Genomic DNA, 21,398 nt, shown 5'->3' with positions numbered 1-21,398 from the left:
AGAAAGGCCAAGAAGTATTCAATATAATCTAAGGAAGTTCCTATGGTTTCCTCATGTACATCTCTAGGGATAGTTTTGATTGTATGTAATATAGATGGTTAGTTATCTAAAGTCTCCACTATCAAATTTCAGTGCCCATACACATTCTGTTCCAGTTATCAATACCTGCCACTGTGTATTAACAAAAACACAGCACTTATTGTTCGATAGGAACAAACCAAAAGGAGCCAGGAAATAATAGCCTGAACCCCAATATTATTTTATTTGCCGTACAGAAAACATGACAAAGAAATCAACCACAACTATTTTAAGACAAATTATCTTAATAATCAAATCAGCAATTTACAGTTATGTGTAATACAGATTACAATAACATTCATTAAAAACCAAGTAAAAATATTATTTGTAGCAAATTAAGATGGTTTCTTAAATCTACCTAATTGGGAAAGAGGATTCCCACAAAAGTTTTAATTAGTGAACTCAATGTAGTTGTTCTTTCTAAACTTTAGGATTCAGATTAATGCAAAAAACCTCCCTTATTTTAATTTTAATGTACATCTTTTTTTTTTTACATAATTTCAATCATTTGGTCATATTTAACATTTTCTTAAATATATATTGTATTTGTTTGACATATCTATAGGATAGAAAAAGCACAATCATTTGGAAAATGCATCAGTGAATGTTTTTCCTGCTGCAAACATAAGCTTGGTTAGTTTGTTAAAAGCTGCATTTTGCTTTGAATTGCAATACTTATTACGTTTTCTAGTTTTAAGCAAAAATACGAGGCCATGTCCCTCTTTGGTGTTCCAAGAGTGTTGCAAATGGGAAATTTATTCCAGCTTTTTTTCCACTGTGTCTTTCTGTTTCTTCTTTTTCTCTTGGTAAGAACTGTACTGCGAATCAGTTCCGAAGAGTTTATCCCACCATGTGAAGGTTGAAGAGTAATTTCCAATGAAGTTCATATGATGGAAGTCATGAAAGCGAGAGCCAGCATAAAAGGGCAGGAAATGTAAAGGATTCAGAGGAATATCATAGCCACTGAAAGGAAAAATAATGAAATGCACAGACTGTTAGATTTACAACATGCAGAAAAAAACTTCTCAACCCTGGGAAGAGATAAGTAACATACTAAGACAAGTTTCTACATTGTGATTATTCCATAAACCTACATAACCTAGTCAAGCATGAGTTTTTCATGTTTTTCATTTTCTCCCATAGTATCTGCCAGCCAATCCGATCTGGCAGGATTGGTGCCCTTTGAGTTCCATTGATTCAACGATCACATCTATAAACATCCCAGAAGAATGCCTTTCTCTGTACCAACAACTGCCCTCTGGAATGTGGTTCCTCACAAGATTTGAATGGCCCAGCCAACTGATGTTTTGAAGGGCCCTTAAAATCTTTGTCCAGGCCTTTGGTGAGTGTAACTCAAGCCCCTTTTTCTTTGTTCCCATCAGCAAGCACCTGGGCAGCAGTCTCCCAATGGGCAGCAGGGTGCTTGCTGGCTGCATGAAAAAAGCCTAGAAACTAGTGGATTGTGATTTCACTGAACTAGGGCTGCATAAAAATCTTGGTTTACGTAGGAAGAACCTGGCTATAGAAAAATACATACATACATACATACATACATACATACATACATACATACACACACTGCTCAAAAAAAATAAAGGGAACACAAGCAGAAGACATCCGAGAACTGAATGAATGAAATAGCCTTATTAAATACTTTGTTTGTTACATACAGTGGTTTTGTGTTCCCTTTAGTTGTTTGAGCAGTGTATAAATTACTGTATGTAAAGAACAAAGTATTTAATAAGGCTATTTCATATATTAGACGCAATTCTATTTCAGATGGTGTTTTTCCATGCAGCTTCAGTTCATCTATGTAAAGTAGATAGGATAGCCAAGCAGATGTTTTTGATGTTTGATAGCCATGACTTGATTTATTCTGTACTGTTGACAATGACAAGCAGTAGTGGTAATAGTGAATCTCCTTGAATTCTCTTTTGATATTAACATCTCCCAGGCTATCACCACTGACCAGCAACTATGTCTTCCATTGTGCATCTTTACAGAAAACCTCTAATGTTTGTACTGACTCCTGTTATTTCTAGGCACCTGATTTTTCTTGTCCTTTTCTGTTTTTATTACAAGTTCTTTCATTTCATCTTATATTTTATTCTAATCCACTTTCTTTATCCAGGCTCCATTCTTGTATTTCTTTATATTAAAAAAATGCATCTTTCATACTACTTTCTCTTATGATCTATCATTTGTTGTTTATATCTTATGATTTATGATCTATGACATCACTTTGTCGTTTGTATGTACAACGAGAGCTTACGCACTGGATACAAATTCCTTGTATGTTCAATCACACTTGACCGATAAAGAATTCTATTCTATTCCATTCCATGTTGTCCCATAGCTGCACCTAGAACTACACTGTTTCTTTATCAGGTATTGATGGGTTCACTGCAGTCATTCCATTGATGGATTGTACAAACGTTTCTGATTTGATTGAAATTGGAGATTCTGCCGATAGTGTGCAATTTGAGCTTCATATTTGCTGATCTCCTTGGCTATAGCCGTTATTTGATACTTTATTATTTCCAGTGCTTCTTTAACCTTCCTTGTTTCTAGATGATATCATTTGATCAGATTCTTTAGTTTTCTTATTCTTCAGGTTTATTTTTCTTTCATCTGTTCAATATTCTATTTAACTATAAATAAATAATATTCTATTTAACTATAAACTATTTAACGATACAGCACGGAAACGGCATTGGTCGCATTGGTGGATGATCTTTGGAGGGCTCGGGACAGAGGTTGCTCCTCTATCCTGGTCCTATTAGATCTCTCAGCGGCTTTTGATACCATCGACCATGGTATCTTACTGCACCGGCTGGAGGGATTAGGAATAGGGGGCACCGTGCTTCGGTGGTTCTCCTCCTTCCTCTCTGACCGTTCGCAGTTTGTGTTGGCAGGGGGGCAGAGGTCGACCTCGAGGCACCTTATTTGTGGGGTGCCGCAAGGGTCAGTCCTCTCACCCCTTCTGTTCAACATTTATGTAAAACCGCTAGGTGAGATCATCTGTGGTTTTGGGGTGAGTGTTCATCAGTATGCTGATGACACACAGCTATACATCTCCACCCCAGACCACCCCAATGATGCCCTTGCTGTGATGTCCCGTTGCCTGGAGGCCGTGTGGATCTGGATGGGGAGAAACAAGCTCAGACTCAACCCCTCCAAGACCGAGTGGCTGTGGCTTCCGGCGTCCCGGTATAGTCAGCTGGTACCATCACTGACAATAGGGGATGAGATCTTGCTCCCCACAGAGAGGGCCCGCAACTTGGGTGTCCTCCTGGATTCACGGTTATCTTTAGAAGATCATTTGACGGCCGTGGCCAGGGGTGCCTTTTATCAGGTTCGCCTGATCCGCCAGTTGCGTCCCTTTCTGGATCGGGATGCCTTGCGCACGGTCACTCATGCCCTAGTTACCTCCCGTATGGACTACTGTAATGCTCTCTACATGGGGCTCCCCTTGAAAAGCACCCGGAGGCTCCAACTGGTCCAGAACGTAGCCGCACGGGTGATTATGGGCGCAGCTCGTTACGCCCATGTAACACCTCTCCTACGCGAGCTGCACTGGCTCCCGGTGGTCTTCCGGGTACGATTCAAGGTGTTACTTATCACCTTTAAAGCGCTCCGTGGCTTAGGACCTGGGTACCTACGAGACCGTCTTTTGCCACCAATAGCCTCCCACCGACCAGTTCGTTCTCACAGGGAGGGACTACTCAGGGTACCGTCAGTCAAATTATGTCGACTGGCGACTCCCAGGGGGAGGGCCTTCTCTGTGGGGGCTCCAACCCTTTGGAATGAACTGCCCCCGGAGATACGGAATATCCCTGATCTCTGTGCTTTCCGCCATGCCCTCAAGACCCTGATGTTCCAACAGGCAGGGCTAAACATACAAACATGTGAATGATTTTTTAAATGTTATCTAATTCTGGGTTTTATTTAATTGACCAAACTAAGTAATAATTTTAATTAGCAATTTTATGATGTTTGTGTGTCTATATTTTTCTTGACTGTACACCGCCTTGAGTCCTACGGGAGAAAGGCGGTATAGAAATATAATAAATAAATAAATAAACTAGTGAAAACCTTTTTGCCCAAACAATATCTGAAGAATTTAGAAGCTTGTCATGGAGAAGTTATTGACAACTTTTTCAAATAGTTGTTTAAATAATTCTAAAATTTCTGAATCTGAACACAAAGAATCATAAATAAGTAACAGAAGATTACCTGTGAACATCAATGGTCTCTATCAAACGACAAACCATCCATGCCCATAGCAAAATTAGGTGATTACAGAAGACAATTATTCCAATGAAGAATCCAGTTCCAAGGATTAGAGTTTCTAAAGGATGTGCATATTCAGCTTGCATCCCAAATGGTGCCTGAAGAAAAGTATACAGAAAAGGTTTGTGCACGTGTATCCATACTGAAGAAAAAATTCATATATATGCTTCAATATGACTGTTTCAGGAGATTAACTTCCTTCATATGCTAACCTTGAACTCACACAGTTTCAGGAAATGTAAGACTGAATAAATAGAATACATTTCTAAATGTAATAATATTTGCTACTGCTAACTCCAGACAGCACCTTAAAACAGTAGGTGCTGTATAACTGTGAATACTGTATGATTTAAAGACACACAGATAAGATTCTATACATCAGTAAAATTGTGTATTCAGTGAAGTTTTCCTCAACATTTTAAAAAGATCATGCTAAAGAGGTTGCTTGAAATTTTCATATTATTTTAGAAACAAAAATTAGTTATTCAAATAAAACTGACAAATGTACAAATGTTTTGCAAAAAATATTGTTGGTTTACTGCAATGTTTAAAACTCTTCACCTCTTGTAAACCTTTCTGGTCTCATACGATAGGAAGAACTTTAAATAAAGAAATCATATAGACAAATAATAAACCCCAGGTTTCGTCTCCCTATTTCTAAAAATAATAACTAACATAACTGTCCATTGCTTGAAATTTTAAAGTTGCAATCATATACCGAAACAAGTTCCGGTGAGTTGCATGGAATGTTCTTATTGGTAAGCGCATATACAACTTAATCATGTAAACCAAAAACTTAAGAAATTACATACAAGAAATTCATGATGTACTTTGTGGATGTATTTATAAATTCTCTTATGATGAAGTAGTCGATGCAAGAAATAATGCCAGGTATCTTCAATCACAGCACATCCAAAACACTGAGCAAGTATCACAAACCTTTAAAAGAAAAATTAGTTTTTGAGATATATATTTGTGTAATCTATCCAATGACCAATGCTAGAAACCTGACATAACATACACAGAAATTTTAATAAAATATTTTTCCTTCTTGGAGCAACAAGCACAGCAAAATAAATTGTTTTTTGAGAAAGACAGGAAACAGTAATTACATATGATGTAGTTTATGTTATATTTAAAATAAAATAGCACTTAGGCTTCAAATTTCATCTTGAATAAAGATATCCAGGTATTATCTATTATATTTGTATTTGTTTTGTAGAATGAATAAGTGATAAAATTTGAAGAATGTATAGAGATTAACAGACAATTAGGAATAACAGACACTGCCTCCCCCAGCACCCGTAGGGGTGTGTGGGTGTGTGGGTGTGTGTGTATTCCAGCATAACTCTGGAATGCCTCGAGTAATTTCAACAAAACTTGGTCCCAGATGGCTTACCCTCTAGAAATAAATACTGAGGGTGGAGGGGGGCAACCCTGGTGTGTATGTATGTGTGTGTGTGTTTTCCAGCATAATTCTGGAACGCCTGGGTCATTAGGAGAGTGAGTGTGGGGTCCTAGAGTGGCAATTATTTGTGATGTCAGTTCCTTCGCAGCTTCCTCTAGAAAGCCAGCTGTGACATTCGCCCTCCAGTGGACCAATGGGGAAGTGCATGATGGATTTGGGGCAAAGTGCCAGGATAATAGACAGGGTGGGAAAGAGGAGCACATGGGAGGGGGAAGGGAGAGGGCAGGGATGATGGGCATGGGAGTAGGGGGAAGAAAGGCACTTCTCTCATGTAATGTAAGAATATAAGAACCAGGCTTTTGTTTGTTTTACCACACATCTGTTGCATTTATTCCTAGTCATAATGAAAACTTTTGGGAAGCTGACTGAAAGCAAAATTCTTTATTTAAATGGATGATTTTATTTCTTTATTTGTTCAACTTGTATGCTGCCTTTCTCTGAAGACTCAATGATGAATTTAGATTTAGTACAGAAGGTATTGTTCATTTGATTTTAAGGCTTATATTTTTTTTAAAAAAGAATTAACAACAACTCTTTATTCATGTTTATATTGTGCTTACTGTAGAATCTTTCAGTTTGAAAAAGCATAATGTCCATCTGTATTAACAATTGTGTTGACAGTTTGTGCTTATTTTCAATTGCCTTAAAAGCATTTTCAATCCCTCAGAAGCCTCTGACAACCTTCCTTCCTTCCCCCCATCTGCCCCTTTCATCTAGGACACAGCATTCTCTAGTTTTTAATAAATTTGAAATTACTGAATCAAAGATTCAAAAACATTTTTGGTCAAACTTCTAGAAATTTCTCCCAAATCCAGTCCTTTATCAGCATATCAGTATTTTTTTTTTATTGAAAAAGTTTTCAAATACAAATTTTTCCCCCTTTTTTCCCCCTCCCCCTCCCTAACCCCCCCTCCACACCCATCCCCCGTTACGATATTTTCAGGATCAGACTCAATAAATGAATTAAGAGTTAGATATTCAAATAAAGCAGTGTTTATTTACAGAAGGCATTCTATATTCACTGAATAATCACAGATAGAAGCACAGAAAGAATGCATACAGCTCCTTATATATACATGGGGTGGAGCTAGATATGGGAGTGGTTAAATATGAATATATTAAGTAGTGAAGAATAAGTTAACCCCTGATATTCTGGTCATGTACTATTTACATAATAAAGAATAAGGCATTTACTTGTGACAAATCCCCCTCTAAATGCCGATTCGATATATTACAACAATTACATTCAGATTCAGAACAATATAAAACTTGTAACTTAGAAGTCAAGTATTTATGCTGCTTAGAAGGCAAAGGCTTTGTCAATATGTCAGCTATTTGCTCTGATGTTTCGCAATGAACTGCTTTAATAAATCCATCCTGAGATAACTGCCTTACATGTTTGAATTTTATATCTATATGTCTGGACCTTTGTCCAATAGCATCAGATCTAGATATTTCAATAGCAGCCTTGTTATCTTCATGTATGATAAATGGTAATGTAGGTTTTTTTCAAGTGTTTGACAATAAGTCATTAAACCATATGAGGTTATTTGAAGCTTTAGACAGACAAACATATTCTGCCTCAGTCGTTGAGGTGGCTACTAAATCTTGTTTACCAGTATACCAGTAAACTGGACAATCGTTAAGGAAAAATATATAGCCAGATGTACTTTTTCTACATGTGGTATCGCCAGCCCAATCCGCATCGGCATAACATGTGAGGATGGGCTCTTTGACATTATTAGGTTCCAATAATAAACAGAAGTCTAAACTATTCTTTAAATATCTTAATATTCTTTTGACAGCTTCCCAATGATATAATAATGGTTTGCTGACGTGCCTAGACAACAAGTTGAGAGGCAAAGCAATATCAGGTCTAGTCCAGTTGGAAATATATAGAAGGGAACCGATGACTGATCTGTAAAGTGTATTATCTTTAAATTCAGGGGATGACTCATCCGTGTTCCTCAAGAAATCAGTTTGCATGGGAGTATCACAGGGTTTAGCATTATTTAAGTTACATTTATTCAGAAGTTCTATAATCTTATCTCTTTGAGAAAGTTTGAATCCCCTTTTTGTTTTACTGATTTGAACTCCAAGATATTTATTTACTTTACCTAATGATTTCAAAGAGAAATGTTCATTTAGTTTTGCTACAAATGTTTCTCTCCTCTCCTTATGTTTACCTATATACAAAATATCATCCACATAAATTAACACAAATTCTAGAGAATCACCCTCTTTTTTGACAAAAAAACAGTTATCAGCAGTAGTGGCATTGAAATTCATAGTTTTGAGTACTTTGACTAAACATTCATACCATCGTTTGCCAGATTGTTTCAACCCGTATAAACTTTTGTTTAGCAACCACGTTTCATTTTTGTTTGTGTATTGACTATGAGGTGCTCTCACATATATTTCCTTATCTAATTTTGCATGTAGTTATGCAGTCTGTATGTCGTATTGGAATACATCAAGGTTAAGTGCTGATGCTATAACCAGAGCCGTTTTAACATTCTCAGTTCTTACTGTGGGAGAGTATGTGTCTGTGTAATCCTCGGGATATTTTTGTGCATAACCTTGTGCAACTAGTCTAGCTTTGTATAAGGTGTTGCCTCCCTCTAAGTTTTTGATTTTATATATCCACCTGGTGCCAATAACAGTTTTATCTTTAGGTGCAGGTGTAGGTGTGAATACATTTAATTCTCGTAAACTATCCATTTCTTTAGTCATGGCTGATTCCCACTTTTTCTTTTCTTCAGGGGGAAGTTTTAACACTTCCTTGTATGTGTTTGGTGTTGATGTTTCTCCATCCATATACATTACATAATCTTTGTACTTGTTTGGCACTTGATTTCTGTTACTTCTGATCGTTCTTTCTGGTTTACTATCATTGTCATGTAGATACCTTGCTTCCTTTTTTGTTAATGAATCTGTCTTTATTTTGTGTTGACTGTTTGTCCATGTTTTGTTTTTGTTTTTATGTGAGTTGTGATTGTATTCTTCTCTAATCTTCTTTTCTTGATGTTTAGTGTCTGTATTAGTGTTTGGGAATATTTCATTAAGATGTATTTTAGACCAGTTGGCCTGTTCATGGAATACAGCCGTTCTGGAAACTATAAATTTGTTATTATTATCGATAAATCTGTACCCTTTTGTGCCTGTTTCGTATCCCATGAATCTGAGTCTTCTGGATACGTTCTCACCTTTACGTCTCAACTGTTTAGGTATGTGTACGTCTGCAGTGACTCCAAATATGTGCATGTGTGCTATTTTGGGTTTCTTACTATACATTACTTCATATGGTGTCTTGTTAACAATGCTGGACCAAGTTCTATTTTGTGTATAATTGGAATATTGTAAAGCTTCTGACCAGAATTGTTTACCTAAGCCAGCATCTTCTAATGTGCATCTAATCATGGTTTGTAATGTTGAGTTCTTTCTCTCTGCCACTCCATTTTGGAATGCAGAGAAAGGGCTAGATGTGTAGTGTAACATCCCTTTGTCTTTTAGCCATTGGGAGAATTCTTTTGACATGAATTCACATCCCCTATCTGTCATAATTTGTTTTATTCTAATATTATGTTGTGTTTCTACACGTTTATAGAACTCCTTAAATTTCTGAAAGGTTTCATCTTTTTGCTTTAGTGTATAGACAAACCCATAACGACTATAGTCATCCACAATGGTTAGAAAATAACGTTTTCTATATGTGATTGATGGTGTTAATGGACCAACTAGATCCATGTGTACCAAGTCAAAAATTTTGTTGGTTGATCTTGTTGACTTTCTGGGTTTGGGACTAGTTTTGAGTTTTGTAGATTTACATACTGAGCATTCCAAATAGTTTTTACAATTTTTTATTTTAACACCTTCAGCATGTTCAGTCATCTTTTGTACTACAGGAAAACTGGCATGTCCTAATTTCCTATGTAAGACATGAGCACACTCATCATGAATTGGTTTACCAATTTTAGGTTTTTTGTCATTGGGTGTGTCTTTGTGATTATGAATAATCTCATGTTCCTCATTGTCACTATTACTATTGTCTCCATTATCTATGTCATCGTTATCTTCTATGTTTGAATCAATGTTGTGTAACCATCTCTCTTTTGTCACTAAATAAGGTAGACCTCCTTTAATAACCACAGTACCTATGCTTATTCTGTTTTTCTCTAATGTTGCTTTTCCCTTTGAGAACACAATATTTATGTCAGAATCTCTGCTTAGTTTTATTGCACTAAGTATGTTATGAGGTATTTGAGGTATTAACAATACCCCCTCTATTTTTCCTAGGCCAGGTAAGGTTATATTTCCTCTACCTATGACTTGGACCTTTTCTTGATTAGCTACTTTAATTACAAATTTATCTTCTACAAATGAAGATAATATATTTTTATTATTTGTAGTGTGATTAGTTGCTCCAGAATCGATAAGCCAATCGTTGTCTTCTGTCTGTTGTATGTTAGTGTTGTCATGTTTGTTTAATCCATTCAGTGAACCAGACCTTCTATCTTTTGAATTATCCCTGCCCCCTCTACGTTCTCTATAGTTGGGTGGATTTCTATATCTATGTCTATCAATTGATGACTGTCTGTTGTGGTATCTATTTCTATGGTCTGAATTTTGTCTATCTCTGAGGAGTTTAGGACAATCTCTCCTATTATGTTCCTTGGATCCACAGTTGTGGCACCTAATTGGTTCATGATATCTTTCTTGAAATGCTACCCTCTTATATTGTTTATGTTCCATGTGATTGTTACAACGACTCCTCCTTGAATTATCTTCAGCTATTAGCTTATTAGATAGATTTTCTATGGATAAATATCCTAAATTGATTGTGTCTAAGTGAGATATATAGTTATCCCATGATGGGTCTAGTGAGTTAATGATAACACTCTTCATTGTTTGATCTGAAATTATTTCCCCCCTTAAATGCAGTTCTGCTCTAATTTTGTTCAAAGATATTAAATGTTCACTTATGGTAACCCCTGGCTTTATCCTAGCTGAGAAGAAATCCTTAGACATTCTTGTTGTAGTGGCTACACTTTCACTGTGAAACAATTTAAACATGCATTGAATAATTTCTGAGACAGTCAGATTTTGCTTAATACTGTGGTACATGGCAGGAGATATACTGGAAATTAATAAGAAAAATGCTCTATGGTGTAAGCAGTCCAATTTTAGAGTCCAAGGTCTTTTTGGGGGGTTAGTAATAAAAAATAGTAAGTTTTCTTTTAGAAAGACAACCTGGAGCTGCTGACACCATTCTTGTAAATTAATACCATCTATTCTCAGTTTTGGGAAGTCATTGGGCAAATTCCCAATATTGTTGGATCCATTACTTACAACTGGGGGTAGTCCGTGATCTTGTAAATGTTGAAAGTTGCAAAATGGCGTGGGTATGCTTGCAACGAGTCTGAATGGTTCTCTCCGTTCCTCATGTCCCCCGAAGCTGTCTGCGTAGTCTCGCACATGCGCGTTGTTCATTTCGCTCCTGAAGCCGTTGCGAGAGGTTCTTGCTGCAGCAGCTCCCCCGCATTGCTCTTCCTCTGAGGAGTCGGTCTCCGGATCGATCTTGGGAGTCCTGGTGATAGTAGGCGCTCGCTTTCTTTCGTTGAGGACGCTGGTCCTTGGGATCGTCTGTGGTGTGGGGTGGTATCTGCAGGGCTCTCTGGGTTCAGGCGTCGGTGCTCTCGTCGTTTGGATAGAAGCGGGTATATTCTGAGATGTTTGCTTGCTTGCTTGTCTCTTCGTTGATTCTTTGGTGATTTTCAATTTTGGTCCAAAAGCTGCAAAGAGCGTTTTCATTGGTGACTTTACCCGCATATCTATTGAAGCTTCTTCGATTTCTGTGTCTGATTCTTCTGATGTGTAGATTTTCTCCTTTTCATTTCTTGCATCGAGTAAGGCTTTTCGCGCCAGATATTTTGAATCCTGCTTTCTGATAGGCTCTGCTTCGCTCATCTTAGGGGTCTGTTGAAACCAAGATGGCTGCCATTCGAAATTTTGCGCGGGACTGTTAGTTTTCTTTTTCGCTGTATTTTTGTCTGCAGGCAGATCGCTCACCGTTTTTGAGTCTTTAGATTTATCCGTAACGATGTGCTTCTCTCTCGCTGCTCCGTTGTTTTTTAATATGTCTTGGAGGTTCGCGATGAGATTTTCATCGTTCTTTTGGCTTTTTAAGAGTTTTAGTATCTCTGACCTGAGTTCGTTGTTTTGTATTTCGTTTTCTTCTTGGTCATCAGTTTCATCCATTATTTCTTTGTTGTCAGTAGTGCAGTCTTCAGATTCTCTCGATATTGCATTCGTGGACTCATCGATTATTTCTTGATCTGCTTCCATTTCTTTGCTGTATGCCCTGGTGTTGGGCCTTTCTCTTTTGTTTCTGGAGTTTTCTCTCTCAGACATATTTAAAGTTTTATTGAGTCAATTTAACCATCCTCTGCTACCAGATTGTTACGATATTTTCAGGATCAGACTCAATAAATGAATTAAGAGTTAGATATTCAAATAAAGCACTGTTTATTTACAGAAGGCATTCTATATTCACTGAATAATCACAGATAGAAGCACAGAAAGAATGCATACAGCTCCTTATATATACATGGGGTGGAGCTAGATATGGGAGTGGTTAAATATGAATATATTAAGTAGTGAAGAATAAGTTAACCCCTGATATTCTGGTCATGTACTATTTACATAATAAAGAATAAGGCATTTACTTGTGACACCCCCCTGTGACTTCTTCGTAACAAAAAACCTAATTCATAACAGATTACTTACTCCCTCCTCTAAATACTGACCTTTACTTACTAAAAATATTATTAATATTATAACATCCCCCTTTATCCATACATTTCAAGAAAGAAAGAAAAAAAAAAGACATTATACTATAACATTGTAAAATAACTTCTAATTTAGCATAATAGTATTATAACTCCCAATTTGGCAATAATCTGCCCTTTTTTTTCTTCTCCCAAACTTATATTACAACAAATCAAAACCACCTTCCGCTTTAAAACTATACAATAAATCCTACTTTAACATTTAATCTTCTGTATGTATTACTATAACATTTCAAAGCGGCCTTCCCCATAAAATCTAATTTAACATTTATTCCACTCTATCCATTTCCTCCACTCCCCTAAATATATCACTTAAAAATCCCTTTTCTTAAACTAATCAATCTGCAACCTAGCTTATTCACCCACTGTCCTGCAAAATTACCATACACAACAATTCTTAATATCTTTGATTCACTGCCCACGCTACTTAAAAATATATGTATATATATTCCATTATATCTAAATAAAAAAGAAATGACAATGACTTTAAATTTATAGTCCATATAATATCTTCTTGAAAGTCTTTCCACTGGATTGTTAGGACCATCATCCATAATAGGGTAACATAGCTTGCTGATGCAACAGTTTATTCAAAATCTTCAATCATATCCGCCCCCATCAGTAGTAAATATCCTCTTATATGTATAAAAGTAAAAACAACCACCCGAGTGACATTATAATTATATTCCATATAGTAATAATTGTGGCTTTCATCAGGATTATTGATTCCCATCATCGTAGTGGGTAACAACTGATCTTCTGCTTGCCCCCGCATAATTCTCTTGCCTTATGATTCAAGATAATTATAATATATTTATCAGCACAAAAAAGGAATTCCAAAGTGGATAATTCAAATCCATCAGTTTAAGGCTCTTTTCACATCCCAAGATTACGGCATCACTATCCTCAGGATAATATTGACCAATACGTCGCCTCCTCTATATTTTCACATACTCATTCATTTTTTAAAGTCACTGGCTTCACTGTTGCTTGATTTAGAAATTTCTATTTTGATGCAACCTATTTCTTTTTTTTCTTTTCTTTTTGTGGGTTTGATTTCGATCCTGGTTTCCTTTCTACAGATTGTGTATCAACTAATCGGTTTTCATTCTGCTTTGTAGATTGGTCTTGTTGGTTTTGTTTTTGTGTCTCATGTTTCTTTTTTATCCCTTGTATATCCCCTAATTGGTTTCCATGCTTGTCCTTGACTTGATAAGTCATCACGTTAAAGTCAGATGCCACTTCTCTCAAATTTGTAGATAATCCAGCTGGGGTATCCGAAAAATCCAAAGGCAATTTATCTGGTACAGTCTCTGTAATTCGATATTTTCCCTTTATTTCCAGCTCCTTCTGCTTATCCTGTATTATACCTGAAGATGTTAAGTTCATTTTCAACCTATTTTGATAAAATTCTTCCGCTCTTTCAACAGTATTTAGCTGGTATCTTTCTCCTTGATATCTCAATATGATACCAACTGGGGCGTCCCACCTAAATGGGATATTTCTCTTTTTTAACTCAGCCACCAGAAAACCAAATTTCTTCCTTTCCGTTAATATCTTAGGTGGGAGTTCTTTGTAAATCCAAATCTTTCTTCCATACGATTGCAAATTAGAATTGAAGGAATTTTGCACAATATTATTCCTAATTTCTTTATCTGTAAAATAAATCACCACATCTCTAGGCAGTTGCCTTTGCTTGGCAATCCAGGAATTTATTCTGTAAACTCTGTCAATCCTACAAAACACGTCCTCAGGTTGAACCTTTAAAATCCCAGCTAGAATTTCAGAAGATATTTTCCTTAAATCATCTCTGTTATTTTCCTGCAAACCTCTCAGTCTTATCGCATATTCTGTAAAATTATATTGTACCATTAGAACTTCTCTTTCAATCCTCTGTTGCAGATTTTCTACGTTACCAGACTTTTGATCAGCCTCCATTTTAGGTTTTTCTTCTGAGCTATTATCCTGAGTGTTTATCAAATCATTTTCAATTTTTTGGATTCTATTGTCCAATTTATCTTGAGTTTCTTCCATTTTAGACTCTAGTAAATTAATATTTGTATCCAACTGTATCATAAATTCTGAAAAACCATTAACCACTTTTAAAATTTTTCGCTCCAAAAAATCAAACTTAGATTTCACCATTTCTTTAATTTCCTGCTTAAATTTTTCAAGATGCTGATTCACAATCTCATCCCTTCTTTCAATCTCCTCCAAGAGAAATTCTATTATATTGAAATCAGGTTTCTGAGACTGGAGAGTTAAAGCTTGTTCCTTTAAATTGTTAGTGGGGGAATCCCCCCCCACTACTTGTTTGTCTGACTTTATAAGTCTCAGTGCCATGTTTCCGCCCAGGCAAGCTTTGTTAAAAGAAAAAAAAAAAACAAGAAAAAAGACTTCTTTCCAATAAAGAACAATGTCAAGTCTCCAGGGAGAAAAAAGAGAGAAAAAAAACACAGGAGCGAAGTTTTGTCTGCAAATGTAGCCAGTGGTATTTATTCCGCTACATTGTAATAATAGAAAACGGAAGGACTTTCCCTTTCAGCCTCTTCTCCAGCCGCGGCAGACGCCATTTTAAAAAGCTTTTTTCCCCCCCCCCTTTCCTTTCCTCTTCTCTCTTAAGTAGTTTTTTTGAAAAATAAGTAAAATACTTGCGATTCAGTATTACAGGTCCAGCTCACATTTTCTTTGAATAATCTGTTAAATTCGCAGGCTTGCTTTTGACGCCTGGCTCTGCATTAGCAGAGGTCTCCCAAAGCCCGGAGCAGCGGCTGGGGATATGGGGCATCTCATCCGCTCCGTCCCAAAAGTAAAAGAAAAACTTTTGGGACTATGCAGAGAGTTCTACCCACCCCTGCCGGCTCTATCTCCGTTTCCTCGTGGAAACGGAGTTTTTTTCGAGCCGTCATTCCGCTGTGAAGGCGGCTCTAACAGGCAATGGAAGCTGACGATCCCGAAGGAACATCTGGCGGCGGCCAGCAGCAAACCGGAAGAGTCAGCATATCAGTATTTTTAATGTGTGGAAATATATATTTTTATCAAACAAATAATGACAAATAATTGAATATTACTTACCATCTTGGCATCTTTTCCCAGTTATAAGGAATATTGAAATATTCTGTGAAATAATAGGTACCACATATGAGAGGCAGCTGAATAAAAAAGTGATTGAACATAAGTTGTTTGAAACATTTCCATTGTCCTGTCCATGTTTCTGGTTTATCCTATAAGAGCGGCAAATAAACAAAAATAATTAAATAGTGCATATAGCAAACTGATTACATTTTTCCTACAGGCTCTCTTCCTATAATAAAACATATCACAACATATTCTGGACTTCTGTTGCAATATCTCCTACAGTACATGTAAAGATTTGAGATTATACAATTTTGTCCTTGCCCTCTACTCCACATGCCCGTTTATTCCAATTACTGAGATAGGAAAATTACTGCCCGTTCATATGATTCTCTTAATTAAGAATACAATCTTAGGCAAGTTTACTTACAAACATAAGTGTCATTATGTTCAATGGTATTTTCTCCATAAGTATGGATAGGACTACAGCAAAGTAAGCTGCTTAACTTGAGTTCAAATATTACACTGCAAAATGTGTATTCTTGAAATGAGGTGATTTGAATATGAACCATCTGATTTTTTTAAAAAATTAGAGAACTGTTATCTGATTATTTTTAATTTTGATTTTATTTGTCCTGCACTGAGATTAATAATTTCAAGCGAGATTTCTTCTGATGCACTTTAGTCAATACAAATATTAGTGAGGATTCAATAAATAATTCAAACATTATATAAGTTATAAATCAACTACTTTAAGTTATAAATCTAGTTAAAGTTCTGCTTTAAATAAAGTTTTCTGTAGGCAAGAGCTATGTATATGGCTGCTGGTTAAAGGACGGCCTGTAATTTCATGATATTTCATGAATTTCATAAAGACTTTAGTCTTCTTCCATCAAATAATTTGCAGACACATTATCAACAGGTTTTTCAAGTGATTAGCTCTAAGCCTGATACAAAAGCTTTTTGTTTTCATGATTTTTTAAAAGTTATATTTTTACAATTTGTTGAGTGTAAATACTGAAGCTTAGCATTTATTGCATCTCAGCATATCTTTGAATAGATCTTTGTAGTTAAGAGTAGCCAAATAATACCCCAGTAGGCAGGGTAGATAAAAATCAATGATTTTTTTTTAAAAATAAAAAAAATCAGATTTTTTAAATTTAAATCGGATTTTTTTGATTTTTATCGAATTTATTTTAATAAAAAACTTTTGGGGTAAAAATCTATCGTAAGAGTTTTCTATTTAAGATACATAAATAATTTAGTTTATTCAGCATGAAATGGAGCTTAGTTATGTAGCATGAGGCTGTATAGTCTGCAACACTGGGACTATCGGTGAGTCAACAGTGGGTCAAAGGAGTAGCAGAGATGACAGTTGCTCTTTAAAAATTATGATTTAAATCGAGTTGATTTAAATCAAGCCTTTTTACTAGTGATTTAAATCATGATTTAAATTGTGATTTAAATCAACTCGATTTAAATCAAATCCACCCTGCCAGTAGGTAAATTTAATTTAATGTAATCATCAGAGTTTCAAGTCCTTTTTATTCATTTCTTTCAATACTACCAGATAAAACTGAAATTTGATACCAATTTTTTGCAAAAGAGCCAATAGACACAAATTTCACATTAGGACACCTCACAATAAGGACAAAGAAGTATCAGATCATTTTAACCTCCCAGGACACTCAACAGCCACAAAGGCTTTTAACGCACTATAAATGTAATTATATGTAATTTTAAATTGTAATTTATTTTATACGTAGTTTGCATCTGTGTAATAATCTTTCCTCTCCCTTCATTCTTCCTCATTCCAATTCAAATCCTAAATGTAGTCATTCTGGGCATTTAAAGAAATGAACTTCAATGACATTTGAAATTTAATGACACAAAAACAGCTATCAGAAAGTTTCTGATATTTCACTAACAAAGTTAGTGTGTTAACAAAGGTTAAAACTGGCACAGGAACAGATATTTTTTCTAACGAAATGCAAACAACATATCATTCCTAAAGGAATGAAATAACCTACAGTCTGAATAACAGAATAGAATAACAGAGTTGGAAGGGACCTTGGAGGTCTTCTGGCCCAAGCCCCTGCTCAAGCTGGAGACCCTATACCACTTCAGACAAATGGTTGTCCAATCTCCTCTTAAAAACTTCCAGTGTTGCAGCATTTACAACTTCTGGAGGCAAGTTGCTCCACAGGTTAATTGTTCTCACTGTTAGGAAATTTCTCCTTAGTTCTAGCCAGGCTCTACACAAAACCACATTTGTTCTGATCCACTTAACAGAAATGCTTAACTGGTGGAATTAAACCAAGCATTCAGGAGACGAAACTATCCATAGAACAATGGATAGTTTAGAAGAAAGCAATAGGGCCAGATCAATTCCTGGGGAGCAGCTAGTAAAAAATAGGCATCAGAAACAGAACAACATAACACTACCTAGTCATTTACAGCTCACAGTTCAAACTACTGAAACACATTATTAATAAGCTACAGCTAGACAAAGACACTGCATTATCTCAGACAATTGGGTGGCAGGCCCATACTTGCATATAGCCACCCAATCTAAACAAATTCTCCAATCAAGAGTATCAATAAGAAAAAAATGCTAATATGGAACCGAATCCTACAATAAACTCATGTCTGTTTTGCTCCATCATCATCACAAGCCACACACACAATTAGAGGTGCCTTCACATGGTCTTTCTCTAATGTGATTCATGCCACCATCTACCAGGAATTTCCCTTTGGATTTTCCATAGGACAAATGGGACAAACTTTGCACAAAAGAATCAATGAATACATTTGACACCAGAACTCAAAACAAGAAAAAAAAAATGATTCCAAATTTTGGACATTTTATGGCATATCTCAAAGTGCCAGTTTTGGAAAAACAGGACTTTCACTGAATGAAAGGTTGCTGAACTTGCATGTTATTTATTTATTTTTATCCCCCCTTTTTACAAGTGGCTGAAGACAAAACATACTTAAAATTCCTTCCTCCTATTCTCTCCACAACCCTGGGAGATGGTTGGGTTGAGAGAGAATGACAGTCCCAAAGTCACTCAGATGGATGGATGGAATGACATATCTCCCAAAAGTTTTAGCAATCTCAGAACATCTCAACAAACATAATGTTTTTAACATAATACAAATTCTAACTGATATACTAATAATCTATTTTACACTGCATTTCCCTAACCAATGGTCTTGCCCTCCTTACTCCCATCGCACCCCAATTTAAATCCTACATTAGTATGATAAAGTGAGTTGCATATCGTAAACATTTATACATTTTAATAGCAATTCTTAGCTATAAAAAGTGCTACCAAACTCCTGCTAATGTTTTAGCACTATAGATTAACATTGTGTTCTCTTCACTTTTAAAATTCCATCTTACCTGCTGTATTTTATATTTTTGCATATAAGGTATAAACTGAAATACAAATCCAGGTAAGCATATTAAAAAATAGGAAAGTTCATGAGCAAGAAGTGAACCCCAAGTTGCAATCTGGAATTTAGTGTAATTGTCCAGCATAGAGGTCCAAGCATTTTTAAGTGGTTGTTGTAGTGGATTCTCAGGCAGCAAAGAGTCAATGTATTCTATAGCAAGGTAGGCGGAATGCAGTATCTCAGAACTATTGTTATTCGCCATCGTTCAGTTCTGGCACATCACACTGACAGTTTCTTAACAAAGTTTCTATGAATCTGTAAAATGTCAAATTGAGAGAACTCGATAAATGGTAAGACTTAAACAGCAGTGCAATATTAATATCTTTATTCTATATTACAGCACACACTACACAAGCAGGTTTGCGATTGCTAGAACTTAAATTTGCAGTTAGGTACATTTTGAGAGTATTTCATCTAGAGTCCATGTAAAAATTCCACAAAAAATGAGATTCATAATTGTCCCCATTCTGAGCATATGGATATGATTTACATTTTGACTATGGTCTCATATCAGGTGCCTGTAAAAACACCAAAAGGTTTTAGATGAGTAATTGTAATGGATTTCTAGATACAGATGGATGTAATTTGATGATGGCTTCACTTGAATCATGATAAAAGTAGTTACCTGCCTCAGAAATCTGAGTTTATCCAGGTTTATTTTAATTTAGGTATTTTTTTAATTTTCAAAAAACCTTTATTAAAATTTAAAATATTAAAATACAAATAGATACATCTGTAACTAAAATACATCCATGATATTTGTACAATTCAACGTCGTTCTAACAGTACACAAATCTTAACTCTAAATTGTGTTTACATATATTTGATCAAGAAGGAATATCTGTGAATATTATGAATGGAGTTAAGATTTGTGTAATTTATGTAATTTAATATAATCACCAGTAAAGGCATTTTGCATGAGAGAGATAATATGGGGCAGCTGATTTATTCTACCCGTTGCTTTCCAGAAGTATTGTGAGGCAGTTCTAATTGCTAACTGCTACAACTAAAAAGAACATCGTGTTGGGGCAATGTTTGTCTAGAATATTTGATACGAAACCATGTTAAGCCATTCATTAACCCTGATCTGCACTGGACCTTTGTGAAAACATCTTGGGGGGGACGGGGGGGGACAGATACATTGCCTTGAGTGCCTTGGAGAAAAGTCCAGGACCAAGTTATTTTTATTCAGATGTTTCCTTCTTTTGCAACCATTATGAGTAAATGTATCATCTGTTGGAGAAGTACCTTTCAATGATCCCCTCATCTGCATGAAACAAATCTCCCTCCCTAATTCAGAAATCTGCTTTGTTTCTGACGGAGATGCATTAGAAATTACTTAAAACGACATCCACCCCTCCCTCCCCCGCAAACACACCCACTAATAAAAGGGGAAAGAAGCGAAACACCCACAAATAAACATGCGGAGGGGATTTGTCATTCTTTGGGGATGTTTAATAGGCTAACATACTGAAAGGCAATGAGTTCACTTCGGGAAAGTGCCTCTTCCTGCATTTCCACCCTCCGCATGATGAGACCGGTTCATTGCGCTGCAGAAAGGCCGGAAAGGCACAGGTCCACACAACCACACAGCCACACTCGAGCGATGCCTCCGGTTCGCTTACCTGGCGCAGCTCTCTCCGCAAAGCTCCGGTGAAGGGAAGGGGGGAAAAGGCAAATTCGCCCTCAGCGCGAGCTCTTCAGAAAGAAGCTCCCCGGGAATAGCTGTGAAGGCTTGCGCTGCTCCGATTGGCTAAAGCGCGAGATGTCGTCACGATCAGGCGTGCGCTCGCTCGACAATGAGGATAGGCGGGATACTGTAGCGGGGGTGGTTATCACGGAAACCACAAGAGTTTCCTGGCTCTGTTGTGTTTTCTTTAAATTTATATAAATTTAAATTTATTAATTTATATAAATTAAATAAATAAATAAATAAATAAAGAAAGAAAGAAAGAAAGAAAGAAAGAAAGAAAGAAAGAAAGAAAGAAAGAAAGAAAGAAAGAAAGACGATGTTTGATAGAACCCGGTTAAGGAATGCAGGCTTTCAAGCCAAACCTGTCAAGCAGGCTTTCATTGACATAGATGCAGTAAAAATGAATAGCTTAAGATGCCTGGGCAAATATATATATATTCTTTTTTTTTTAAATTATTAAAGTTTTTTTAAAAAACAAACAAAA

At 36.2% G+C, this 21,398-nt stretch overlaps 1 protein-coding gene across 2 annotated transcripts; it reads right to left on the bottom strand.

Moving 5' to 3' along the window:
* Positions 1-235: 235 nt before the first annotated feature.
* On the bottom strand, positions 236-21,021 carry LOC148112701 (methylsterol monooxygenase 1). Of its 2 annotated transcripts, none has more exons than XM_087874911.1 (6): positions 20,847-21,021; positions 19,169-19,476; positions 15,763-15,911; positions 5,184-5,310; positions 4,315-4,469; positions 236-1,041 (listed from the first exon to the last, which is right to left on the bottom strand). In XM_087874911.1, the coding sequence occupies exons 2-6, from the start codon at positions 19,421-19,423 to the stop codon at positions 834-836; spliced, it is 894 nt and encodes a 297-aa protein (XP_087731037.1). In that variant the 5' UTR covers positions 19,424-19,476; positions 20,847-21,021; the 3' UTR covers positions 236-833. The 2 variants fall into 2 exon arrangements, with proteins under 2 accessions (XP_087731037.1, XP_087731038.1); XM_087874912.1 differs by having other exon boundaries at positions 20,693-20,863.
* Between the last annotated feature and the right edge of the window lie 377 nt (positions 21,022-21,398).

Source organism: Pantherophis guttatus, chromosome 8 (assembly GCF_059756535.1).
Source record: "Pantherophis guttatus breed Tessera chromosome 8, ASM5975653v1, whole genome shotgun sequence".
Classification (NCBI taxonomy): Eukaryota; Metazoa; Chordata; class Lepidosauria; order Squamata; family Colubridae; genus Pantherophis; species Pantherophis guttatus.
This window is presented reverse-complemented; position numbering and strand designations above follow the sequence as displayed.

Bases quoted from the DNA above. Each gene is read 5' to 3' on its own strand.
- LOC148112701 (XM_087874911.1), bottom strand. From the start codon at position 19,423: ATGGCGAATAACAATAGTTCTGAGATACTGCATTCCGCCTACCTTGCT. The intron at 4,470-5,183 runs GTATGTAATTTC...ACTTTTCTTCAG, and splicing joins AAGTACATCATGAATTTCTT to GCACCATTTGGGATGCAAGC. The intron at 1,042-4,314 runs GTAATCTTCTGT...TTTTCCTTTCAG, and splicing joins GAGACCATTGATGTTCACAG to TGGCTATGATATTCCTCTGA.